This window comes from Acinonyx jubatus, chromosome C1, assembly GCF_027475565.1.
Source record: "Acinonyx jubatus isolate Ajub_Pintada_27869175 chromosome C1, VMU_Ajub_asm_v1.0, whole genome shotgun sequence".
Lineage (NCBI taxonomy): Eukaryota > Metazoa > Chordata > Mammalia > Carnivora > Felidae > Acinonyx > Acinonyx jubatus.
Window position 1 is genome coordinate 187,733,811 of NC_069381.1, and position 27,051 is coordinate 187,760,861.

Consider the following 27,051-nt stretch of genomic DNA (forward strand, 5'->3'; position numbering starts at 1 on the left):
GTTGCAGCTGAATTTTCTCTTAATACAGGTATTTTTGTTAGAAGTCAGAGATCAAGACAGCACAAAGTGCATTGGTAGGCTGAATCATGGTTAAAATTGATAATAACCTGTTCTATTGTTATAACATGTTAGTAAATACATTGCACTTGCTCATAAATCTAGAATTTGTTCTTATTCTTTAATTACGTTTCTCAGCCTGTTTTTTTTTAGTAGGTTGGGTTTTCATTCTACAGGGTAACAGAAGAAATACGTTGAAGAGGCATCTGAACATACGGTCCCCATTATATACTAGACGGCTTGCTTTATGTCACTAAGATATGGCTGCCTTTATAAATCATGCATGTTTGTTTAGCCAATGCCCTACTTTTGATGTGGCTAAAATAATGGGATGAACTCTACATCCACAGAGAAAAAGCCTAGGATCAAGGACTGCCGTAACAAGGAAATAATTGGTCAGGTGTCTCTTCTAGCAGTCATTAACAGATTTGAATTATGGCTTTCATTCTTCTCACAGGTCAAATAGCATATAAAAAGTATTCTGGATTATTCATGACTAGGGTGCAATGGATTTGAAAGGCAGAGATGAGGAGGTATCAGATACATTAAGAGTGTTTCATTTGGTGTTTGTATATAATGCTGCCAAATTTAGTAAAAAAAAAAAAACTGTCAAAGCAACTTTTAGTGTATCTGCTTTTCGGCTTTATTTAGAGTAAGTGAAGTCACTCAGTAAGTGAATTTAACCTTCTCAACCAATTGTTCAGGAGTTGAGAGAGACACAGTTTTAGTTTTAATGTGAAAAAGTGTTTTTATAGGGTTAATTTGAACAGAGTAGTTGCCAAGTAGCACCAGCTGTCATAATAAAGTAGAAGTGACTGACAGATTTACTCCACCCCGTATCAAAACTCAAGAGCGGATATGGTGATCAGATGAGCCAAAATAAATGTGAGTTCTTAGAAGCATTTGTGAGCTATTTTCTTGCATAGCTCAGCCCTTCATAGGCATCAGGGTGCAAAAAGGTCATGATTAAGCTTAGCAGTATAGAAAACTGAGGAAGGGGAATCTGTTGCTGTACATATCCGGTATGCACTACCGAATAGTCCAAAATTCCATTGGATGATGGTGGTAATGGTGACAGTGGGCTTAAGTATTGGAACTTCATTAGTAGTTTTTAAAAATATTTTGTAGTATTAATGAACCATGGCCCATATTGAACTATAATCACAGAATTAACTGATCCAGCACTTATCAGCAATGCCCGTTAAATAATACTTAACCATGCACTGTTCTCGGGCATGCGCTGGGATAGGTGCTAGTGATGGAAATATGAATGGAATGGCCCTTGTGCTTGAGGCCCTTAAAGATTTATATAATAATTTAAAAAAACATGATATAATGTTATTATTATGTGTAGAGTCCTAAGGAGATCTAGATGAGGGCACAGGCACAGTGCCCTCACAGTGTGTCACAGGCAGGTGACACTTGAGATGTGCTTTGATGGGTTAGTAGGAGTTTGCCAGTAGGTGTCAAAGTGGGAGGAGATGAAAGAATGAGTTTTAGGTACAGAGAAACCCATCCAAAGAAGAGACATTTAATTGTTGTAACATTTAATTAATTAAATTAATTAATTTGTGGCAGAGAAGTATCAACAAAATAACTTATGAAGTCACCCTGTTACAAATATTTTTTGTATTGTATGCATTGTACCGGATGCTAAACTGGGTTCAGAGTTGAATTAAATAGAATTCCTGCCTTTGATGAGATCACAACAGTAGAGCAGAGTTAAGACATACATGCCGGGAAATAATCGTAAGAATAGAAAAAGTGATGAGAATCACAACAACGGGAAAAAGAAAGTAAAGTGGAGTTCAGAGGAGGGCAAATTGTTTTCTCACTGATAAAATCAGGGAAGGAATAGTTGGTTTATATGCTGAGACACAAAGGGGGTTTGGAGATATTAAGTAAAGAGTCTTTTATTCCATTATACCTTCACTGTAAAATTTCTTTTGCAGAAAATAATTTCTGCATTACACACACACATACCTATAAAATAAATATTTTTTCTTATGCTTGATTTCATTATCATAAAAATTGTAGGCCTGTACTATAAGGAAAATGCTTGACTAAGAAGATTCATTCACTCACTGTACTTAGATGAGCCTTCCTTTTTCATGTATCAGCAAGTAAAAATGGGGCTGTGATGGATTAATTAAAAAAAAATTCCTTAGGCATGAGCTGAAGTGAGATCGTCCTTGTTTAGTCTTTGAAGCATACTTGACTTTGTTGGAAAATGAAGATCCATTAGTTCAGGGAAGAAAGAAGTCCTGCTCAACTTACAGCTAGGGAAATACTGATTGGAAGTGTGCTGAACTTTTAAACTTCTTGTAATTACACACTGATTTTACAGGAATTAAGGCCATAGAGATTGCTCCCTTACCCTTGTCCCGCTTTCACATATATATAAAAACAGTAATGCAGAGGATCATTTGGAAGATGAATACTGGAAAAGAATAATGTAGAGTGAAGGGCAATGTTCAGTAGCCTAAGCCATTTATTTAGGACTCTGGGGCCACCTGAACAGTCCCTTTTAAGAACCTGGCAGGAACAATGCATGGAGGTGGGAGGTGGACTCTTCCCAGATCTAGGCTACCTACGTCCTCTACCTGGGCAAATCTCACAGACACAGAAGCCACTCTGAAGTGCAGTCTCTAGGATGGTGTCTTAGTCCATTTGGGCTTCTAGAACAATACCACAGGTCTGGTGCCTTATGCACAAGGGAAACTTATTTCTCAGAGTTCTAGAGGCTGGATGCCCAAGACCAGGGTGCCAGCATGATCAGGTGAGGATGTCTTATGGATCACAGACTTCCTGCTGTGTCTTTATATGGTGAACATGTCTAGGGAGCTCTTTGGGGTCTCTTTTATAAAGTTAATTCCACTCATGAGGGTTCCACCCCCATGACACAATTGCCTCCCAAAAGCCCTACCTCTGTATACCATCACTTTGGGGATTAGAATTTCAACATATGAATTTGGGAGGAACACCAACATTCAGACGATAACAGATGAATACAGAAAATGTGATACCAAAGGAAAGGAAAGATATGACTAAAAGAAAATCTATGATATATCATTAACCCTTGGTATCTCTCATCACTCAGTTGGGACAGGGGATTATTGGTCTCAATTCAGTTCCAAATAGTAACCTTATATACCCATCTTCTTGTCGTGGTCTCATTATATGTGTATGGATAGTTCTTTTTTAACTATAGCCTGTGGACTTGGCCATGTGAATTCATTTGGCCAATGAGACGTTAGCAGATGTTTTGTGAGCAAAAGTTTAATGATGCTTTCATAGTTGCATTCCTGTCTTTCAACATGTGAGAAACATGTTTCAGGTATCCAGTGGTCTAAGGAAGATGCTAGATACAAGGAGCAAACATGTACCTGCTCCACACTTTGAAGGCAAACCTACTTGAGCCCAGCCTAGATCATCCAAACCCCAGGCAACCTGCAGATATGTGAGCTAGAAATAAATGCCTTATTGCTCATATCCCAGTTTGGTTACGATTTGTTATGCAACACTTTTGTGCCAGCGACCGACTGATACACATTTCCCCATTAATCAACTCTGGGTAGGTTTCTTCTTTCCCCAATTTGCTTGTAGTAGTGGGGATAGGGAAGATATATCTGCATTTTAATCTTGATGGATGTTCATACTCTACAGGACATAAATGACTTCTTGTTTTAAAATCACCTTTATCTGAAAATTAATTTTAATAGAGCAATTAATATAAAATGCAAATTACATGTCTTCATCTACATATATAAAGGGCATATTATATATGGTAAGAACATTCTCATTACAATAGTAAACATGTACTATGAATTTAAAATGGTTGCTACCCACTGAGATTTCTCAATCTCTACTTGGAATTTAGGATTATTTATCATTAATAGTGTTCTAAAGGGGATTGGTTTCTAGCTGGAGTCTCATTAGGTGCAACTCAAACATCGTAGAAAATGATAGGGTTAAAATGGTTATATTTTCATCATTTGTTTTTAAATCTTAACCAACAAACAGATTACCCCCTCCTCCAGACCCCACAAAAATAGCACTTTCTTGAGGCTATGATAGTATTGCTACTACATGGTAGCATCTTTTAATAAACAGGACTCTCTGCACCTCAAAGTTCTGGGCCTCCAAGTGAAAGAACATTTATTGGGTCTTGTAGAGAAAATGTAGGTAACACATCCATAATCTGTGCCTTTAGAATTCTTGATTGGGAAGAAAGCTGTATTATCTTTACTAAGAGTCACTATGTCCTGAATAATGACACATATACTCAGAATGGTGGGTGTTAGACATTTTTATAATTTTACTCTAGTGGCTTGAGATCTTATTCTGTGACCATAACACTTCCTAAAATCCCAGCGAAAACAACCTGTAATCCATTGTCTTTAAACAGACTGCAGAAATTTCCCAATCCAAAACTAAAAACCAAAAATAAAAATAAATTAATGTCTCATAAGGAAACTAAATGTCATTTTTCCCCCTTTAGGGAATCAGGGCTCTAGAATATGCTCCTTGTTCTAGATCTTTGGAAGCCTGGCATGAGTCTATACTTTCCTTCTATGATACTTTGTTGTTGTTGACGCTGATTGGGGCATACGACATGTACACAGAAGTGTGACACAAAAGTAATGGAACTGGAAAGCTTAACCATGAGGTTGGGAAGTATTTCTAGGGCATTGTTCATGACCTACAAGATTTCTCTTTCTCAAGCCTTCTCTGTTCTCTGCTCCATTCCTTTCAAGCTTGACCTTCCCTGTGTTCTCTAAAGCAGCATGTCTTTAAGTGTATGGTAGGGAATACTTTTCCTCTAATATATACATCATGCAAAGATTCACTCCACGATGGAGTGAATTAGGGAATATGTATTAACCTCTTAAAAGCAGTGAGAAGTCCTAAAAATAAACCTTTTTCCTAGAAATTTTAGTAACAGAAACTATCAGGGTATTTTTCCTCACCTGCAATCACTGTGACCCTGTGTATTAGACCTTGCATTGATCCAAGTCTTAGAAGGAGCCAGTTTGACTGGTTTAGTGGTTTCTGAAACCTTCCCTAATTGGCATGGCCTTGGGCAAGACCCACTCAACAAGCATTAGCCCACTGCCTATGGACTGACTGTCTCGGAGCCAAAGGGCACCACCTATTCAGTGAGTCGTCACCTGAGCAATGGACAGGCTGTGAGTGAAGCAGGCATCATAACCGGTGTGGTCTTTTTTATTTATGTTTAGCTTTTGTCTGGGTAGCTGTGTTGTCTTTTCAAGCCATTAAATGCAGGTAGCTTAGCACGCAGAGTATTTGTGATGGCAAAGATAGGGGAAGTATTTCGCTTAGGAATCCAGCTTTTCGAATGGGTCTGCTCCTCTAAGAATTAGGCCCACTATGCTTCCTTTTTAGATTTTTAAATTTATAAAATATTTAAATAATCTATATACTAAATCTATGTTTAATAAATATAGATTTAGTATATATATTAAATATATATTCATTATATAAATATTCATATATATATATTTTAACAATCGTGTTGTTTGTTCTTGAATCTTATACTCATATAAAAGCATGTACTCTTGTGTTTTAACCAGTGAATTACTGCCTGTAAAAGGTTTAAGACATTTTAATCAGGTTCACTTCTAACAGGGAAGAATAAACACAAAACAAGAAAGACCTATGGCTTCTCCATATTAACAAAGTAGGTTCTAGTTTTATAAAAACTCCATGCTGTCTGAATTGTAAAATATTCATTTACACTACTCTTCCTGATGCAAAATGCATTCATTTCTTCATCTTTATCAGAAAAGTGAAAAAGAATTGCCAGTGTTACTAAACTGTTGAATATGCTGATCTTTCAAGTAATACTGTAAGTAGGAGGAAACAAAGGATTGCTCCAGGAATCTTAACTTTGACTTGCTTTACTTTTGTTAGTTTTAATCTCTGACTTTGTATTACATCAATGCACCTTTATAGTGAGCAGACAATAAAGAATGGCCATTTTTTTGACATTTGTTTCCTGGTATTAGATTAATCCTTTACTTAAAGAAAATTGTTTTTTGTTGTTGTTGTTGTTGTTGTTGTTTTATAAGTGCAGTCAGAAATGAGCTTTTGTGTTCAGTAGTTTCCTTCTTCATTCTTTCCAGGAAATGGATATCAAAAAACAGGAAAAAAAGTGTCTCAATTACAAATATTTTATAGGATTTTCTTTATTCAGGTCTTTGGTTAAAAAGTATTTAAAAATGGATGAATATTTACTTAAGGAAACCACATAAGGACATATAGTTAAAATATAGATTATTGAGCTACCTGTAATGAGCCTACATTTAAAAAGTTTCCTCCATTGGGGTGCCTGGGTGGCTCAGTCAGTTGAGCACCTGCCTCTTGATTTCAGCTCAGGTCATGATCTCACGGTTCATGGGTTTGAGCCCCGTCTTGGGCTCTGCACTGACAGTGCAAAACCTGCTTGGGATTCTCTCTCTACTCATCCTTCAAAATGAACAAAATGAATTAAAACATTTTTAATTAAAAAAAAAGTTTCCTCCATTGGTTGGGTTGCTTGTCAAAAACTTAGTGTAGTAGATTATTTAATGTCTACTTGTAAATAACCAAGAGTTCTGCTGATTTCATGTATACATTAGCAACAGTTGGAGGGAAAGTCCTTTACCATTGATTGAAATGATCATCCTTGGATCACCATTTACCTTTGCATGTGCCTGCCCATCTCTTGCCATCTTTTCTCTTACTCTCTGAAAAGTACAATCTAAAATAGAATGCCTCTCAGCTGTTGGTAGGAGTCTCTCATCCCTACTCTAGGGTGATACATTCTGAATCTCTTATAATCCAATTGGCCAAAAACCTGTCATGCTTGTAATAGCTATCCATACTTTTTCAGAAAATTTTAAAAATTCAGAAAATTACGTCTTTTGCAGGTATCTTATTCTTTCACTGTTGTGAAAATTTATTCCTCTATAGGAAAAGTTTTATCACCTTAAATGCCTTAGAATTTACTTAGGCAAAAGTTAACAGTGCTTAAGCTTACTATAAAACATCCTCGCAGAGTTGTTAGGTATGGCTTTTGCTTTACATAAGAAAAAATTATTCATTTTCTTCCTTTAAAGGCCTTTTGTTTGAGTTTTGGTACTTGACAAAATGATTGCATGTGAATCATAACTCTTGCATAAAGTAAACTGCTCACAACACAAACTAATTACACATTTGGGAGGCGAGGCAAAGACATCCAGTGCTTGCTTGTGCTGAGTCGAGAGCACAGCATTTAATGAAATGAGGGCCATACAAGGTTCAGCATGGATGCTTTCAGGTCTGACCTGGGCTTCTGAGAAATTGAACACTGGCCCTGCAGTCTGGTGGATTCCCCTGGGGCTTTGGAAGGCTGTTTTATTACCACTTGCACACATGGATCAAGTGCTGCTTTGCAGTACAAGAACATTTGCGATTCCAGAGATGGCCCTATTTGGGATACTCTTAAGCTAATAATACAGATGCCTTGCAAGTCATCCATCTTCCTGCCTCGCTTTCCTCTTCTCACACCAAGTAATTACTTTTGATATTTGTTTGATAAACATGGTTAGTATATCTCCCAGTGTCCAACTATATAGATTCTTCTGCTTCTTTCCTATTTTTTTAAATTTTTTTGATCTTTATTCATTTTTGAGAGACTGAGCAGGACAGGGGCAGAGAGAGGGAGACACAAAATCCAAAGCAGGCTCCAGGCTCCAAGCTGTCAGCACAGAGCCCCACGCGGGAACCGAACCCACACACCACAAGATCACAACCTGAGAGCCAAAGTCGGACGCTTAACCCACTGAGCCACCCAGGCGCCCCCTTTCCTGTTCTTAAATCATACATTTCCTCTCCAGATAATACTGCGAACAAAACAGAGAGGTCCTCCCATATTGTTCAATAAACTTTTGGCCAATTATATTCCAGCCGTTTCATATTAACAGTGTTGGTAGTAGATACTTGATAAAAATTTGGTTGGATCACTGTGGTTTGCAGAGTGACTCTTGCCACTCAGGCCAGAATGGACCAATCTCATTTCTGTATTCCAGCTCTTACAGGTTATTATTCATTGTGCTTGGGAGTAGAGATAGTATTACAGAGAACAAAGTGAAGGAATGGAAAAATAGGAAAAGGCATACCTGGGTGGGAGGGAGAAAGGGAGATATATATAATTAGGATGATAACAGAACAACAGCTATAAGAACTTGAAAAAGTTTGCGTAAAAGAGATCAAAGGATTAGTTAAGATTAGGGGTAGTTAGGATAAAACATTAAAATGGCTTATAAAAATTGGGAAAGATAAGACAGTTAACATTTTACTCACCATTTGCTTTTTAATTTAATTTATTTTTTTTATTTAATAAAAATGTGTGTGTGTATGTGTACACATACAATTTCAGTGTTTCCCAAATTAAAAACATGTTCTAGTATTGGATGATGAAACTAATGTAGACGATGGTGACCAAATTAAAAATAAGATAGCATAGAACATATTAAAACGCATCGTACTCTGCTTAAGTATCGTCTCATGAAACTTTTGTTTTTACGTGCGTGTGTGCGTCAATGTATGTGCTTGGATGGAAGGGCAAATAGAAAGATGGATGATGTAGTTTTGGGTACTGGATCACACTGGTTCCCAAACTTGATGAAATATACCATGAATATCACTTTTTGCAGTATTCGCTTAAAATCGTCACATGCTACAATTTAAAATTATGAATAATCCGATGTTGATCACAAATTGGTAGCAATGACACATCTTGGTGCCTTCACTGAAGACTTGATGCTGAAGCTGAGCTAGGTTATTATCTCTCCTCGAACAGAAAGTGTGGTATAAAGGGAAAAGGGAAATTGGATTAGGTGACTTTTAAGGTTTCTTAAAACTGTGATACTTTGTGTTTTATAAAAAGCATTATTTTTATTGTAAATTATCTTTCATGTAAAAGCTAACTTGTATAAACATTTAAATTAATGAAATCTGCAATGGTAGGAATCAAATGTGATGCCAGCAATTTATATATTTGCATATATATGTATATAATCCCACAAATACATATTTACAGACACATACATACACACAGGCACATACTGTTGGACACACACATCTATATCTACCTTTGTCTATATATTAATCAATTCAACAAATAGTTATCCAGTGCCAGTTTTTGAGTATGGCACTGTTGTTTTTTTTTTTATGTTTATTTTTGAGAGAGAGAGAGAGAGAGAGAGAGAGAGAGACCAAGTGTAAGTGGGGGAGGGGTAGAGAGAGAGGGAAACAGAATCTGAAATAGGCTCCAGGCTCTGAGTTGTCAGCACAGAGCCTGACACGGAGCTTGAACTCACAAACCATGAGAACAGGACCCGAGCCCAAGTCATGATGCTCAACCGACTGAGCCACCCAGGTGCCCCGAGTCTGGTACTGTTTTAAGCACTGGCAGTACACTGGTGGAAAAAGAATCAGAATAATATGAAAAGTCCCTGCTTTCAAGAGACCCTATTAAAAACAAATAAGCAAGCAAGTATACAATATGCAATAAATACTGGGGAGAAAAAGCAGGATAGTGGACATGGGTCGGGTTATATTGAGAGAGAATTGAAGCAATTTGAAACTGAATGGTCAGGGAAGCCTTCACTGATAAATTGACATTTGAACAGAGAATTGAAGGAAGTGAGAGAAGGAGGTCTGCAGGAGTCTAAGGAAGGGGTATTTAAAGCAGAGAGAAGAGGTGAGGCAAAGGTCTTGGGGCAGAAGCATGAAGGTTGCAGGGCAATGCAGAAGACATAGGGCAAGTAGTAGGAGAGATGAGCAGAGAGAAGAGTCGGGGCACTTACGTAGGGTTTGTAGGACATTGGCATTTTCTCTGAATGAGGTGGGAAGTCACTAGAAGTATTTGAGTATTTATTTTCATGGGACCACTCTAGCTGCTGTGTTGAGAAATAGCCTGAAGAGGAGAATAGTGGAAGCAAGGAGGCAGAAAGGAGGCACTAGCACAAGAGAGTGTCAGGTGAGAAGCAGTGCTGACCCAGATGCTAAGAGTGCTAGATTCTGGGTGTGTTTAAAGTAGAGCTGACAGGAGTTGCTGATGGGTTGGATGCAGAGTGTGAGATAAGAAGGAAGTCAGCGATGACATTGAGGTCTCTTGCTCGAATATCTGGAAGAATACAATTGCTGTTTACTTCTTCAGGAGGAACAGGTTTAAGGGATGATCTATTTGGACATGAGAGTTTCAAGGTAGAAATCCTAATAGAGTTACTTACTAGAGAATTGGTTATGTGAATCTGGTTTAGGGGAGAGAGGTGCAGGTAGGAATTTGTGACCCCTGAGCGTGTAAATGATATTTAAAAAAAATGAAATTAGGTGGGGGTAACTTCAAAAGTGAGGATGGGACGGGCGCCTGGGTGGCTCAGTCGGTTAAGTGTCTGACTTCTGCTCAGGTCATGATCTCGCGGTTCGAGCCCCACGTCCGGCTCTGTGCTGACAGCTCAGAGCGTGGAGCCTGCTTCAGATTCTGTGTCTGCCTCTCTCTCTGCCCCTCCCCCACTTGTGCTCTGTCTCCCCTCTCTCTCAAAAATAAGTAAAAAAAAAAAAGTGAGGATGGGAAAGAAAAGGTCAGATGATTGATTCCTAGGACACTAGTATTTATAGATTGGTGAGATGGGGAAGAATCGGCAAAGGGAATGGCAAGAGTATACCAGGAAGTGGCAGATGAACTGTAAGAGAGTGATGTCCTAGGACCAAGAAAAGAAAGTATCTCAAAACGTAGGACTTCATCAATGTGGTCTAATGCTCCTGCAGATCTAGAGAGATAAAAGGTGATAGTTGACCATCAGATTTAGTAAATGAAAGTCATTGGTTATTCTAAGAGAGGTTATAAATATACTACACACGTGCATACATATACATCTATAGAATACATATACACACCATATATTATATAGTTTTATAGGGTAATACATATTATATGTAGCATATGTAGTGTTAGAAAATGTGTGTGTATGTGTAAAAGAGTGTGTGTGTCATTATAGAGATGTGTTTACATCTTTCTAGTTGCCAATGCAGTAATACAGCAAATGGCTCTTGTGCCTTCATGAATTCCTTTTAAAAGCATTTGTCTTTTTATAATTATGGATAAATATTTAGAAAACAGAAAATTATAAAGAAGGAAACAGTAGTCCATATTGCAGTGCAGTAGATAACCGGGTTGTTGTTGTTGTTGTTGTTGTTGTTTTCTGTGCAGACATCTGCACATATGCAGATAGATGGGGTGGGGTTGTGGGGCAGGTAGGTAACAGATAGATGGGTAGGTGTCTGAGTATGTATACAGTGTATATGTTATAGAATTGAAATATACTGTACACATAAGCTATTATGCTTCACGTTATATTCTCACATGAGAAGTCTTTATGTTCATACTATTTTATATAAGTCTATGATTTTCAATAAATGAAAAAGTACAAAACAGCATATATATAAGCATAACTAACCTAACAAACACCACTTGATAAGCTAAATTTGTCTTCTGGGTTATATTAATAAAAGTCAGCATTTTGTATATGTACCAATAAATTCAGTATTTATCACTTTTCCTACTCTGTTAATCCCCCAAAGATCATATTTCTGCCTCCGAAAAATTAGCTGCCTTCTAACCAGAGACATAACTAAGTGCAGAATTCTATTACCAACTAAGTGGTCAGTCACGAACCTGTGAGCCTAAGACTTAGTTGTAGGGATTTTCACTGCCACTCCTTTCTGGTAGTTGAGAACATACCCGCAGGCAACATTGCAGTTCCAAATACTTTCTGAACCCTACTTGCCTTAAACTTCACTGTTCTTGGCAATTGTTAATTCAGGGCAGTGGTTTTCAACTGGAGGCGATTTTGAGCCCAGGAGACTTTTGGCAATGTCTGAAGGCATTCTGGGTTGTCGTAACTGGGGAAGGAGGTACTACTGGCATCTCGTGGGTAGTAGCCAAGGATTCTGCTGACTATCCTTTAATGCATAGGACAGTCCACAACAAAGCATTGTCAGACCCAAATATCAGACCCAGAAAGCTTTAGTTGTGGACCCTGAAAGACTGATCCTGGGAACATGCTAGAGCATGAGGTCTAGACATACACACTAGGGGCATGTAGGCATCCATCATGGGCCCGGATCTAGGAGCTCATGGACTTTGTATCTAGAGGCATGGCCTCTAGTAGCAAAGAATAAGAAATAATGAAAATAAAAAAAAAATGAATGAAATTCACAAGATTTCCTTTATTATGCCAGGCTTGCATCTGGATTTTTGCCCCCCTCTGGATAATTGTAAGTAGAAAAAGAAGGAATACTCCCAATACAGCATGAAACATAGAAAGCAAGAGAGGACCTTTTGGGCTTCTCCAGTGACTAAGGTCCTCCATTTGGGACATTTGTAACACCTTTATACCTCTTTTCATCCTTCTAAAAAATGTTGTCTGGCAAGATTTTAGCTTAACTTTTAGAGTTCCTAGTTGAACCAAGATTATTGGAGGAAGGCATTCAGCATATTGATTTTTTTTGTACATTAGGTAAAGGGACATTTATTTCTAATAGAGGAAATGGCTATGCTAACTACTGTAATGGCTTCCTTCACTATTGGGTGAATAGCAATAATAATTTGCTATTATGAGAGCCCACTAATTATGGCTTGAGCCTGATAAAGTGTAAAAAAGGTATAAAATATAACTATACTTGTGTAGAGGATGTAAAATTGCATGATGTCTTGCTGTCATTGTGAGAATCTGTCTTGGAATTTCTTGTGGCTAGGCCAAGTCATAGTGGTTCACAGAGGTTGAGACATAGCAGTTAAGAGTCTACACAGGAACCATGCTGACTGGGCCTCACATAGCTTCCAATACTGTCAAGTCTGATGGACTGTAAGTACTTATCCCCTGTACGTTTCAGTCTTCTAATCTATAAAATGGGTATGATAATAATCCTCATAGGGTTATTATGAAGAGTAAGTATACTAATATGTGTAAAGCACTTGGAACCATTGTTAGCTACCAGATTTTTTGTTGTTGTTATATTTCTGACTGTCGGGTATCAGAGACTTAAAAGGCAACTCTTCTTGCTGTGTTGGTGGGAATGCAAATTGGTGCAGCCATTCTGCAAAACAGTGTGGAGGTTCCAAAAAAAGTTAAAAACAGACCTACCCTATAATCCAGCAATGCACTACTAGGTGTTTATCCAAAGTATACAAAAATACTAATTCAAAGGGATACATGCACCCTCACGTTTATAGCAGCATTATCGATAATAGACAAACTATGGAAATAGCCCAAATGTCCATCTACTGATGAAGGGATAAAGGAGATGTGGTGTATGTATATATATAATGGAATAACACTCAACCATCAAAAAGTGAAATCTTGCCATTTGCAATGATATGGATGAAGGTAGAGTGTATTGTGCTAAGTGAAATAAATCAGAGAAAGACAAAGGCCGTATGATTTCACTCGTGTGGATTTTAAGAAACGAACAAATGAGAAAAGGGAAAAAGAAAGAGAAGAACAAACCAAGAAACAGACTCTTAACTATAGAGAGAAAACTGATGGTTACCAGAGAGGAAGTGGGTGTGGGGATCGGTTAATTAAATGATGGTGATTAAGAGGATACTTGTTGTGATGAGCACAGAGTAATATATGGAATTGTTGAATCACAGGACTGTACCCCTGGAGCTAATATAACACTGTATGTTAACCAACTGGAATTAAAATAAAAACTTCAAGAAAAATAACACACACATACAAAAATTAAAACATAGCCATAAATAATATAACTTGGTTTCTATTTTGTTTTTACCGTGTCTGTAATAAATGAAAGATGTTAGTACAAGTATGAATGTCAATCTTAATTAAACACAGTTGCCAAAGAAATTGGATTTGATTACAGAACAAAATGGTTTGAAGGTATTACTCAAGCAAAATCTGCCCTTGTGTCACTTTGTCTCTAGGAGATAAAAAGCCATGGCTGGTGTGAGTGTAATGGTGTTTACAATTAATTGATCACAGCCAGTTACAGCTTTGGGGCACCTGGGTGGCTCAGTCAGTTGGGTGTTTGACTCTTGATTTCAGCTCAGGTCATGATCCCAGGGTCGTGGGATCGAGTCCCACTTTAGGCTCTGTGCTGACTGTGGAACCTACTTGAGATTTTCTCTCTCCCTTTCTCTCTCTGCCCCTCCCCTGCTCATGCTGTCTTTCTCAAAAGCCATAAATAAACATATAAAAGAAAAAAAGCCAGAGAAGCTTTTAGTCTTTCCCTAAAATGGTGTTCACAAACTTCTAGGAAGAACACCTTTTCTTTAATTTATACTTTAATTCAGTGGAACTTTATCAGACTGAAATTAACCAAACCCCAGAGAGACCTGGAAACATGAATGATTATCAAATGTTATGGATTCTAAATAGGAAATTCTGGAAAACAAAGATGAAGGCTAATAATTTATGTTCAGTATTTAGCTATGACATTCCCATGGGGGGAAAAAAAGACAGCTAGCTTGAATCAAATAATGGGATTTGTTTCTCAGATAATAGTATGAGTTAAAAGAAATAACTTATAATAGGTTTATTAAATTAAGCAATAAGGTTTCATTTCTTTGAAATCATCTATTGTCAAAATTTTTGTAGCTAATTTCATTTACAATGAAATTAAATTAAATGAAGAAACTTAAATTTCTTTTAAGTTCGACATGGGTTTCCTCCATTTTGGTAGGAGTTGAAAATACTGGGTCAGTGGATCTGGCTATGATCAGCCTCTTAATCCTGTTTTAATTATGGGTTCTTTGCTGCTTCTGATTTTATAGTTGTTATTTGGTGACTGACATTCAGACATCCACAGCAATGTTTACAATATGCAGTTTTACATAAGGGTCCCTCAGAGTGACCCTAAGATGAGAGTTCCTAGACATAATTACAGACGGGAAGAACTACCGACCTAGAATGAGTTGAAAGGTTTCCAGGGCTATCTTATTTTCAAATTTTCCAGTTAAACACTGTGGCCCAATCTCACATTTCTGCCAGCTGGAGAGGGACGCAGGAGGGGCACCTGCAGAGGTTATCCTGTGGACAGCACTTTTCTGTTCTCACTCCTGTATATTTGAAAACGTCAGGGGCCAAATATGATTAACCTTATGCTTCTCCCTGGATACTTGAACCCCAAGTGTGGCTGTTACAGCCATGTATCTGTATTTTTTTTTGTTGTTTTTTTGCGAATAGTTGTGCTCGTGGCCAAGTGTCATTTGGCAAAGAGCACACAAATATTTGTTGTGCATTATTGTTTTTGTTTGAGTTCAAAAACTGATTGCCACTGAGTTATACTACCCAAAGAAGCAAGCCTGAGGCATGAGTTGCACAAAGTGAAATGTAATTTAGTGATACTCATTATAAGTCACATTTCCCTAACTTTAAGATAATATTTTTTCAGTGCTCTGTATTCAGTTGACAATCTTGATCAATAACACTGCTTCCATGTGAAAGATGTGTTTTAAATTATACAAGCCAAATATTGTCCTCAAATGTGAGCATATTTCTACACCAAGATCTGTTTCTTCGTCTGCAAAATGAAGTTATTGGGATCACATGATCTCTGAGGTGTTTTCTGGTACCGAAGTTCCCGTACGTAATATCCAGCCTCTTTAATGAATATATTCTGCTGAATTTCCAAACACTTATGGGGCGTTTCAAGTGGCATGACTCCACCTCGCCAAAGGATCCTCTTAGTTGATGATCAGCAAATTTGACTCCCAAGAACGTTTCTCAATCCCGAGGACGTGGTGGTGGTGGCCCGTTATAGAGAGAAGAGACCAGCCTGCTAGAGGTCCAGTCATCTTGTTGGGTCAGTGCTTGGCCATTTGTGTGTAAACACTAATCTGCTTTCTCCCCTTCACTCTTTCCATGTGCACTTCAACAGAAAGGAGAGCCTGACTGCTACCCACTCTCCCTGGAAACAACTGAGCAACTCACCTTCGAGATCCCCCTGAATGATTCAGGTTCTGCTGGTCTTGGCGTGAGCTTGAAAGGGAACAAATCTCGAGAAACTGGAACAGATTTGGGGATTTTTATCAAATCCATCATCCACGGAGGTGCTGCTTTTAAGGTCGGTAGGAATGATGTTTGCACGTCCATGTAAAGGCACTTGAGATGTGGCTATTTGTTTGGGAACTGGATAGAGAGGGTGTCTGAAGACATGAGACCACGAGGCTCTCCTGCAGGTGCAGCAAGTGTATGCGTGAATAGATCTGGGCAACAACTGTCTGTTCCTATTCTCTCTGGGGTTAGTTTTATATCCTGGACATCGTTCTCTAAAGCCATCATGATTAATATTCTTTCTCCCATTTCTTTTATTACCATTAGGATTCCTCTGAATGTGTTACCTGACAGAGTTAGGTGACCTAAAATACACAATCATAAAAACAACACTAAAAACAAGTCAACAGGAAGGCAGCAAATAAGGAAATTGTTCTTGCAAGAAGGAAAGCTCAGTGGAACCTCAGCATGATTGTAGTATAAATTAAAGGGCATTGATCACATTATATACACTTGAAGATGGCCAGGGTGCCAGGAATGCATGTTGGCCTTTGAACTTAGAAAAGCTTCCAGATTTGCAGAAAAAAAAAAAAGGAAAGGAAAGAACACGATCCTTCCTTTGCCCATTGGGGGAGCAGTGTGATCATTGCTATTAACGTAGTGTAATAGTTAACTACATCGCTTGGGTTCAAACACAGCTTCATCATCATGTCCTCCAATTCGCACATCACTGCTAGCCATGTGGGAATGTGGGCAAGGAGCGTGACCTTAAGGGCTCCCCTTTCTTCATCTCTGGAGCGGGACTATGGGCAATACCTAATTCAGCGATTCTAAGGATTAGATTAACACACACTGTGATTGCAGGGGTGAAGTGGTTATTGAGTGGGAGAAACATGTCTGTGCTTATCACCAGCTGTCCTCCCCACCACCATCATCTCATACCATGCCATGAGGCTTCTTGAGTTTGAATCCTGCCCGGACTACTCTCACCCTCTGTCAATGTGGGCAAGCTACTTGTCTCAGTATGCCTCAGTGTCCTCATTTGTAAAAGGAGTAAAACTAATAGACCCTACCTCCTGGTGCTCTTAGAAGGACCAAGAGAGTTATTTTATGCATACTGCCTAGCACAGTGCCCATGATAAACTTTCAACAAATGTTAGCCACTTAAAAATTATCTTGATGTTAGTAACATGATCTTCCCTAAATAAAAGCCAAGAAGATCTATGCAAAGTTTCCAGGAGCATCTCTAGTCCTAGAATCCTGGCTTTGGTGAAGCATTTGTCTTTTCTTACTTCTCATCCCACTTTTGTTTCAGACCTAGACACTGAGCTAATGCTGTTTTCCTTGGGAAATAAATTCACTGTGGGTAGACAACTTTTTAATGTACTCTTTGGATCAGTAGGGGTTTTTTTTTGCATAATAAATAATGACAGAATTTCAGTAACATACATCAATAAGGAACATACATCAACAACATACATCAATTTGTGCCCCTCATAGCTCTGCAGGACAGCTGGAGGGGCTTTGATTCAGATTCAGACTGGTACGTCTCTGTCACAGGTCTGAGTGGGCTCCTCGTATTTCAGTTCTTGGGCCAGCAGGCTAGGGGGAGCATATTCTTCTAATGCTCTGAGGCGTCAGAGGGCCAGCAGCAAAGAGTGAAGCCTTTGAAATTCTGGGCACTGATCCGGCAGTTACTCCACTCACACACATACACACGATGTGCACACGTGTGCCTCTGACCAAAGCAGTAATAGAGGTGAATCCAAGGTCAAGGGGTAGAGAAACACAGTCCACCCATGGTGAGGCTGTGGCAAAGACGTGAGTACAGAGAAATGTGAAAAATTGGGGTCAGTCGTTCAGTCTATCACACTCTCCAATGTGGCTCAGATATGCAGATCCAGGAGCAAAAGGAAAATAACGGTAATATTAACAACAGCAGCAGTTCCCATTCATTGTGCTTAGTGCTTAATATATGCTGGATACATATATTCTTCCTATTTACCCCGAGTTATTAGCATGCCATTCCATCATAGGGAAACTGCAGTGGTTAGTGACTCTCCCATGGCCACATACCCAGGAATTGCTTAAACTAAGATTGGAACTCAGGCAGTCTGACTTCAGATCCTGTGCTACGTTACAGTGCCGTGAAGCCTCCTTCAGCTCTTCCATCCACATTCCTAGAGATCAAGGGCCATTGCCGTGGGGTTGTCTGGTGTTATGCTTGTCATCCTTAGCCAAGCCATCTAAACATGTGCTGTGTTTAAAGAATAAGTCTTGGTCATGTTTGTGGATACGAGATTGATATTCTTCTTCTTACACCTAATGACAGTTCTATTTGCAGAATCTATTCCAAGTAAAATTGGAACTGAAATGAATTTTTGGAAATTAAAAGCAAACATCTTAGTTCTTTTATGGGCAATAACTTAAGCTCAAGCAGATACTGGAGAGCAGGTTTAATATGTATATCCATGTTTGCGTAAGTGAGCATCTCCTTACCTAAGCAGTTTCTAACAGTCCTGTTTCTTGCAGAAAGATTTCACTTTCCATTTATGTAAATTTCTTTCCTGACACTGGTCTGCTGAGTCAGACAATCACACCACTAAAAACCACTGGACAGCATATTTATAGCTGATTTTAAACAGTAAGAGGCATCAATCATGAATTTAGCCTTATTGTGGATGTTTAGTATCCATTTGTCTTGTTTACTTTTTGCAGTGTAAAGGGTAGAGGACTAAGCTTTGCTCACAAGACATCTGCTTAACCAGAAAAAGAGGGAGAAAGTATTTTTCTATCTTCTTCTGCTCTTCCAATAATCCACTGTTATTCCTCAGAAAATTGCCACCTGTTCTGTGATTCAGGATTATGTCTTACAAAAATTGTTTTGAGACTTTGTTCCTGTCCCTGTTCAGAAGATACAAATGTAACAGACTGCAGTGTCCCTGGGGCAAAGGGGAGATAAGCATGGGGAACATCCACTTTAGCATCTGGCCCTAGGTTTTTACCTGAAATCAACAAAATAATCTTTCTGCCAGAGCACAATCTTTTTCTCCTGGCCCTTCATACCACTAATTGGTTCTCAAGGTGTTTTTCCCTTTGGGGAAGGTGGATTTTTGAAAACTAAACTACTTTGAAAAGTATGACCAAATTCTTCCTGTGGATTCTGTATGCTGTATTCTCCTGGGGGTTTCCGTTGGTGTAAACAAAGATAGGCTACTTCTTGCCAGATGCAAAACCACAGAACGACTGTGACTGTAATTGAGGGCCTCCCTCTTTTTTCTTTCTTTTTTTCCTTTTTTAACTTACCTCTCAGGCTACTGATTTCTATCATCTCCTCTCTTATTTGAGGAAGTAAGTGTCTTTGGAGATGTAAATCTCTGTTGGAAAATAAGAGTATCTGGCTACTTTAAGATTCTCTCTTGGAAGTGAATTTCTGTCACTCTAAGGGCACACTGAACAATATTTTAACTCTATTCAGAGTTACTCAAATGCTTAATCTCATTAATATTTAAATTCCAGTCTGCATATCAAGAAGTAAATCCTAGAAACTCTTCTTCTCCACTTGTGTCAGGACACAGCATTTGCTTCAGGCCAGGGAGTCCTTTGTGGACCCTTCTGAAGCATCACTTTTAGCTGTGCCTTTCACCATACAAAGTGACCATTGACCTTCATAGCCACATACGACTGAGTATTAACGCTAATATGCTTCAACAATAACAGACATTGCCTATTTGTAGTTTCCTTGTAGTGTCTGTCCTTCTTACTGGGCATTTGTCCCTGAAGTACAGTGTAATTGCTTCCAGAACCAAAATATACTGCGTATAAGTTTATGAGTTAACTTCTTATGAACCATGAACTGAGCGGAATTATGATGTTCATGACGATGCTTTTCTAAAATTTTAGTCTTGTGATTGGAATTTATAGTGAATGTGATGGTATAGTTACTGGTAAGTGAAAAGAAAGGAGTAATGTCTTTGTTGCAGTTAGAAAAAAAGGTACCTTGAGAAAAATACTCTCCTTTCTCCAAATCCACATAAAATAACTAGCTTTTCCTTTCCTCCAGTAAAGCACACATAAAGTCTTGATAATCAGTTTGAAGACATTCAGTATTCTCATCCTCATTTGCTAAACATTCTGAGATCAGTGGCTTTCTTTTGCTTGCTTTCATAAACTATATTAACTGAATTTTTAAGGAGAAAATGCTTTTTTTGCAACTATTGATTATAGTAATTTAAGTTGCTTATTTCTCTTATTTTTCTACCTTAAAAATTAATTGCTTTTAGGAAAAATAGATGACTAGGATAGTGATATTTTAAAACAATCAAGATAGAATATTAGTATGCTGTAGTAAGAATAAAATTCTCATGGAATCTATTGTATTAATTCTGAATGACATTTTTTTATTTAAATATATAGACTTTGGGAGTAGAATATGTCCTATGAAACCTTGAAATAATAAGGTAAAAATTGAAATTTAAAGGCAGTTTTTGCTAAGGGAAAAAATGTCACATATCAGATTATTTAAGGTCTCTTAAATAGGGAGAATGAATATAAGAATACCTGTTATTCTCTAGAAAATTAATTAGCCAGGTTTGTGCTTAATAAATACTACTTGATGATGATGAAATTAAATGAAAGAAAAATGCCTGACATAGCTAATTGCAAATGCATGCACTCAGAATATGAAATAGACATAATTTAAGTAATTTGATTCTGGCGTGCTTAGGAAATTTGGAATGCTCCCTCTGAGAAATGCAGAATTTCATGATCTACACTGTTTAGTATGAAGTATAAGAAAAAATTTTTTTTTGCTAATACAAGCAATCCCCCTATTTTAAAAGGACTAAAATGTTAATTTTTAGAGAGAATATACACAGTTGTAGAATTTCCGGGAACACAGTGCTTGTTCCTCAATCTTCACGTTTCTTCATAATATGGAACATTTAACAGCATCCAAGCTACTCAACAGGAGGCCGCTAGAAGTTCCCAGCATGAGTCATTTCCAACTCCATCTCTATTGGTATCTATAAATCATGTGGTGGATCTATAATTAATGAATTCAAAGGAAGATAAAAGGGACAGCTTTTGAAAGAACACTAATGTTAAATGGTTGCTTCAACTACCCATTTTTCTCAAAATTGATCATGTTTTCTGCTGGTGGAAAACCATAACAATCATGACCAGGAGCCGTGTCCTCTAGGTTTTTACCTCCAACCAGAGGACCCTACACTCCAAGGATGTCAGTAGCTCCACTGCAAATCCTCCACTGTTAGAAGCCGAACTTGGGCATTTCATCCTGACCACAAAAATATGCTACACTTTATAAACAACTTCTTAGCTTTTGCAGGAGCTTTGCCTGGAAAAAATCATAATTGCTATATGCCCGATAAGAATTTTACCTCAAAAAAGGAAATTATTAACTGAAACATGAGAAAAATAGTTATCAATTATGTAATGCAAATTATTTTCACCAATTTCCTTTTATTACAAAAGCCAAAACTGTTGGCATATGTTAATGCAGGTAGTCAGGCTCATCATTTATGGGTTTTCTCCAGTAGCCAGTATTTTGTAAAGATGTACCTAGAATATTATTTTTTAAAATCTCACAATGCCAGCATCAGTCATTGCTTTTCTTGCTGATCCTTATCACTTACACATTTTTGTTTCATGCATGGAAATTCAAATAAGAAATCCATACCATGCCAGATAAAATTCTGGAAACCTACATCATTTTGAAGTGTATTTTGAACCCCATGATTGTCTCCGTGAGCTTTAAAAAAAATTGTAAGAATTGGTAGTCCTAATCAAAAAGGAAATTGCAGTCAGGACTCCTGGGTGGCTCAGTTGGTTGACCATGTGACTGTTGGTTTTCGGCTCGGTCCATGACCTCAAGGTTCAAGAGTTCGAGCCCTGCATCCAGGGGTGGGGTGGGGGGAGTACACGGTCATGGTGGAGCCTGCTTGGCTCCACCACATATATATAATATGTATATATATACATAGATATATATAATATATATATATGAATATATAACATATCTCTGAATATATGTAATATATTCATAGATATATATAATATATTCATATATATATATATATATATATATATATATATATTCATATTCATTCATAATGTGGTCCAAGCTTTTTTCTTGACATTTTGCCTTGGACCCATTCTTCTAGTGACCAGACTTTAAGCAATTTTAGCACAAATAAGAGCAGAGTTCATTTTTAAAAAATTAAATAAGAATGATTTTCAATGAGTTGAAAAGGCCTCAGATTCTAGTCTGGTTAGGCATTCATGCAACATCTTCTTAATTCATATAAAACACATATGCCTTAATAAGGTTTTTATTATCCAGTTTTCCAGGCCAAAGTAAACCAAAAACAGAGAATCAGGAAGGAGATAGGAATATATGGAGAGGAAGCTGAAATGACAGGAAGCAGAAGTGTCAGATAAGCACAAAATACTATTACTGCATAGTAGGCCACTGGATATTTGTGATCACTCTGTGTCAGTGCTTCTCAAACTTTCTTGCTGAGGAAATTATAAGGCTCAGTAATGACCATAGTAGGGTCGATACATCGCGATATATTCATGCCCCATATTTTCCATTGGGAATTTGAAATGAAAGAATTATAATACATTTGCAAGTCCTATATCAGGATGTTTTGGTTATGTATGTTCCGATGCTCTGAACAATATTCTTCGGTTATCTTTGGCAAAAATGGTTTCAAATGCCACAAACAAGTAACACTATGTTGCTGAGACTCTGACAGTTTGCTGCATAATGGCGGAGTGAGGCTCTTAAAACAATTATTGAATTAAATGAATAAATTTAAATTGTACAGCAGTTGAGGAAGTGGCTATTGGGCCAGTACACAGAAAGTAATCAGGCTTCGCTTTGAGAGTCTAAAAGTCTGTGTACATGTGAACATGTGCTAGCATTTTCAGGCCAGGCTGCGTTCATGAATCTCTCATAGTTCCAGTGTGTGAATAAGCCATTTGCTCATTGTAGGTGAAACCTCCCCCAGGTCCGGAGCCTGCGAATGAAAGATCTTACAAGTGACTCAATTTAGCAAGCGCTTCTTGAACATCTGTAGTGAGTTCTGCAATATATAGTACTGGAGATGGGAAACTTAAAACAACTCATTCCGTAATCCGGGAAGCTGGTGACATAATAAGTTAAATATATAAGCAAATATATATCGAACATGATAAAGGTATGGTAGATGAGTATTACAGGATCATGGGTATTGAGATGTGGTCAATCACCATGGTGTGTACCCCAGAATTCAACTTCTTGACCCTGGAAAATTTAGAGCTCTTATTTGGGAAGAATTGGCTCTGTTTGTATTGGTTGAAATTGTGTTTGGACCGATGATGTAAAACACTGATGAATGTAGGTAGGCACTCTTCAAGACAAGAGCTTACATGTTTGTAATCTTGGCAACTTTCTTTATTCCCCTTCTTTGTTTTAAAAACTGTACTTTAAAAAATCTTGATTTATTCTTTTCCTTTCATTGCTATTGTTTTTAAACGAAGTCAAATGATTTCAATCTGGAATGCAAGGGGGTTTTTTAGGTACGTTTTTTTTGTTGTTGTTTTTGTTTTTTTTTCCAGAAATATGGTAGGCAGATGTTGTCATGGAATGATTTTAGGGCCTTGTGAAGGATTTGTTCAGGATAGTCCTTCCCCTCAATCAGGTGTCATCTGGCCTGGAGTCCCACCACACCCCAGGGAAATCCTGCTCTGCAGTCTGAAGCCAGGCTTTGGGCTTTGGGTTCTGAGTGTTGATAATATCCCAGAAGGTTTTACTGAGGGCCTCCTTAGAAACATGCAGAGGCAGGAGCCGACATCTGGTCGTGATTAATCCTCTCAACACCCTGGCCTAATGCGGACTGGCCTTGGGCTGCAGCCAGCTACTCCTAAGAAAGCCAGCCCACTCCCTCATGCCTGTCTCACGTTTTGCAGAGGCTAGTTCTTCGCTTGGCTTTCTTACTTTACTCTCCCCTCTGTGTCCATTAGAACCTTAGAAGGAAAGGGGCCTTACAAAAATTGGCCCAAAGAGGTGGATTAAGCCATACCATGTCACCAGTAATCATGGTAGAGATAGTACCCAGGCACCACAGTACCACAGATGCTGAAATACGAGGTCACTAGACCCCCTGGAAATCTTAGATGTACTTCAGTGGACACATGAAACATACTACAAAGTACCTGACGGCCCACATTACAAAGAATTATCTGGTCTAAATATGTAGCTGTGGAGCAAAATAGTTGGAAATGTGGCCTTCAGAGTGACCCAGTCCTGGTTCAGATCTGCTTTAGAAATGTGACTTGCAACAATGCATTTAACTGACCTAATTCTTGGTTTCTTTTTTATAAAATGAGGGCAACAGTCCCCAATGTATAGGATTGTTGTAAGCCTTAAATTGTCTACTGTACATGATGGGTTTAGCACAATGACTCCACAAAAAAGCTCATTAAATCATTATTGTCATTAATAACTGTAGTATCTTTAATCATCTCTAGAACTTTGATATTAGAAGCAATATAACAGGTACATGCCTGAGGAGACTTAGCCATGCCAATAACCTTTGACAAATCACTTATTATATTTGAGCCTCCATTTCTATATCTCTTAAATAGTAGAAAGTAGTATTTCTACCATGAAGTTGTTGTGAGGAAAAAAATGAGAGAGCATATACAAAATATTTGCACAAGAACTGGCCTATACTAGGTGCTCACTAAAAGGGGGATGTCATACTCAAACATCCTGTCTCCTGGTTCACTCATCCTGTTGTGTTAGAACCAAGTTACTGCCGATGAGATCTGAAGCAATCCCAGGACATGGACAAAACCTAGTCTTGTACCAATTTTTATTTGTCCTAAAGTATCGTAAGGAAGTTACGTTTTATCTTTACACTGCTCTCCTTCCTTTTTTTTTCTTCCTCTTTTGGGAATTTCCTTTACTCCCTCCTGGCTTGAGGATAGATAGAGTTGGTTATGGGGGGCGGGGGGGGGGGGTAAAGAGTATAGTTGCCAGAGGTGAAGAGTCTTGTTAGTTAGGTGTCTGATGACAATAAAACAGGAAGGAAAGTGTCTTAGTCTGTTTGGGCTGCTTTAGCAGACTATCACAGCCTGAGTGACTTATTGAAAACAGAATTTATTTCTCCCAGTTCTGGAGACTGAAGTCTAAGATCAAGATGCCCCCAGATTCAGTATCTGGTGAGAACCCACTTCAGGTTGATAGATGGCCGTCTGCCTGCTGTACCTCACACAGCAGAGGGGGTGAGAGTTCTCTCTCAGGCTATTTCATATGGGCACTAACCCCATTCAGGAGGGTTTCATCCTAATAACCTCATGTTATATTTGGAAGAGGGGTGGGGGACAAGGGACACAAACATTTAGTCTATAGCAGAAAAGGATTTTTTTTCTTTAATAAATGCAAGCATGACCCAGATTACAATGAAATAAATATTCTAAAATTACTGAGTCATATCCCTGGTAGTTGAATTCACTTATATAAAATCATTTGATGAGAGGTAGCATTCTCATGTCTAAGTATTTACTTAAACACAATATTAATAGAAAAAGTTAAAACCTAAAAAAGTGCTTTTCTTGGTCAAAACTATTCCAAAGCATCCCAAGGGCATGCACAATTGTGAAGGATATTTAGTGAGTTTGAGTTAGAGGTATTTAAGGAGTTTTCCATTGAACCACTTTCATTTTAGATCAAGACCGCACTTGGGGATGCATGTATGTTCATAGAGGTAGAGACACGAGCACATTTTTGTCTCCTGCTTCTACTTTGTGTCCTTGTCCTGCCGTTGCCCAGCACACACTCACCAGTCCCCACATCTTCTGCCATCTGACTCTGGATGTATAGGATTCTCCTCTGGAAGACATCTGGTGGCATATCGTATTCTCTGGTTTTGAGAGTTTTTTCTTGAAGCATTATTTCTTTTGGAACTAGTCATTGTCACCTGTGTAGCAGAGAGGACGCTTAGGAAACCGAGAATGCTGAGAAGCCAGGATTTGGGCTCTTCTGCTCTAGCTCTGACCCAAACTAAGCCAAGCAAGTCCTAACCCATGGGGAAGTCCTTCTCTTAAGAGGAGTTCAATAAATGGTTTCTCATTGTCTTTGGGCATCACATTATTTATCTGTAAACAGAAGAGGTTGGACAAGATGACCTCTAAGGACCTTTCCAGCTCTAAATTCTGTGATTATATTCTAAATGTTAGGACAACATGGCACTTACTGGGATCACCACTAATGAAATTACCCATCATTTATCTTAGATAGAGAAAGCACACACCAAGAGCAACAGACCCAGCCAAGCCTGAAAATGAGAGTGTGTGGATTTTTATCATGCCCATAGCTCTCCAGTGATGCTTGTGATAAATGTGGATGTCTTCTAAAAACAAAAACAAAAAAAATCCCAGCTGCCCTGGGGTGACCTAACCTGCCTTTTTGTTTTGGACTGAATATAGCAAACATGCTCTCCTTCAATGCAGTTCTGTATGCTTGAGACTTGGATTGTAGCTGAAAATGAAAGTTTGTGCTTAGTACCTGTTGGTGAGAGATTATTTTACAAAGAAAAAAAAAAGGCTTTACGTCTCCTTCTCTCTGTTTACCCCTTCACTCAGACCTTGCCTCGTACTTCACAGACAAGGTTCGTAGGAGTTACCAGGTGGAGTCTCACTCAGATTTTATTTCCTCCACTCTAGAGATGCCCATAAAGTTTCAATCCTTATCTTTCTTCATGTTGTAGAGGACGAGGTGTCCTGCCAAGACTAAGCCTCTACAAATCCAACACCTAGTAGACCTCATTTCCTGTTGACAGAGCTGGGATCTTGGTCTAATTCCTCTATTTCCTCCTCCTCTTTAAAAATCATTCATCCAATTTTTAGTGACCCTCCC

The 27,051-nt window shown here is 38.3% G+C and overlaps 1 protein-coding gene across 9 annotated transcripts in view; it reads left to right on the forward strand.

The window, feature by feature from the left end:
* The window catches only part of PARD3B (par-3 family cell polarity regulator beta), a 997,127-nt gene that overhangs the window by 569,602 nt on the left and 400,474 nt on the right, over positions 1 to 27,051 (forward strand). For 7 of the 9 annotated variants that reach the window (XM_053215665.1, XM_015074145.3, XM_053215671.1 and 4 more), the window contains one exon: positions 16,009 to 16,194. The exons of the other annotated variants lie outside the window; for them this stretch is intronic. In XM_053215665.1, the coding sequence (XP_053071640.1) occupies positions 16,009 to 16,194 (186 nt within the window). The remainder of the gene's footprint in view (positions 1 to 16,008; positions 16,195 to 27,051) is intronic. 9 annotated transcript variants of the gene reach the window in all.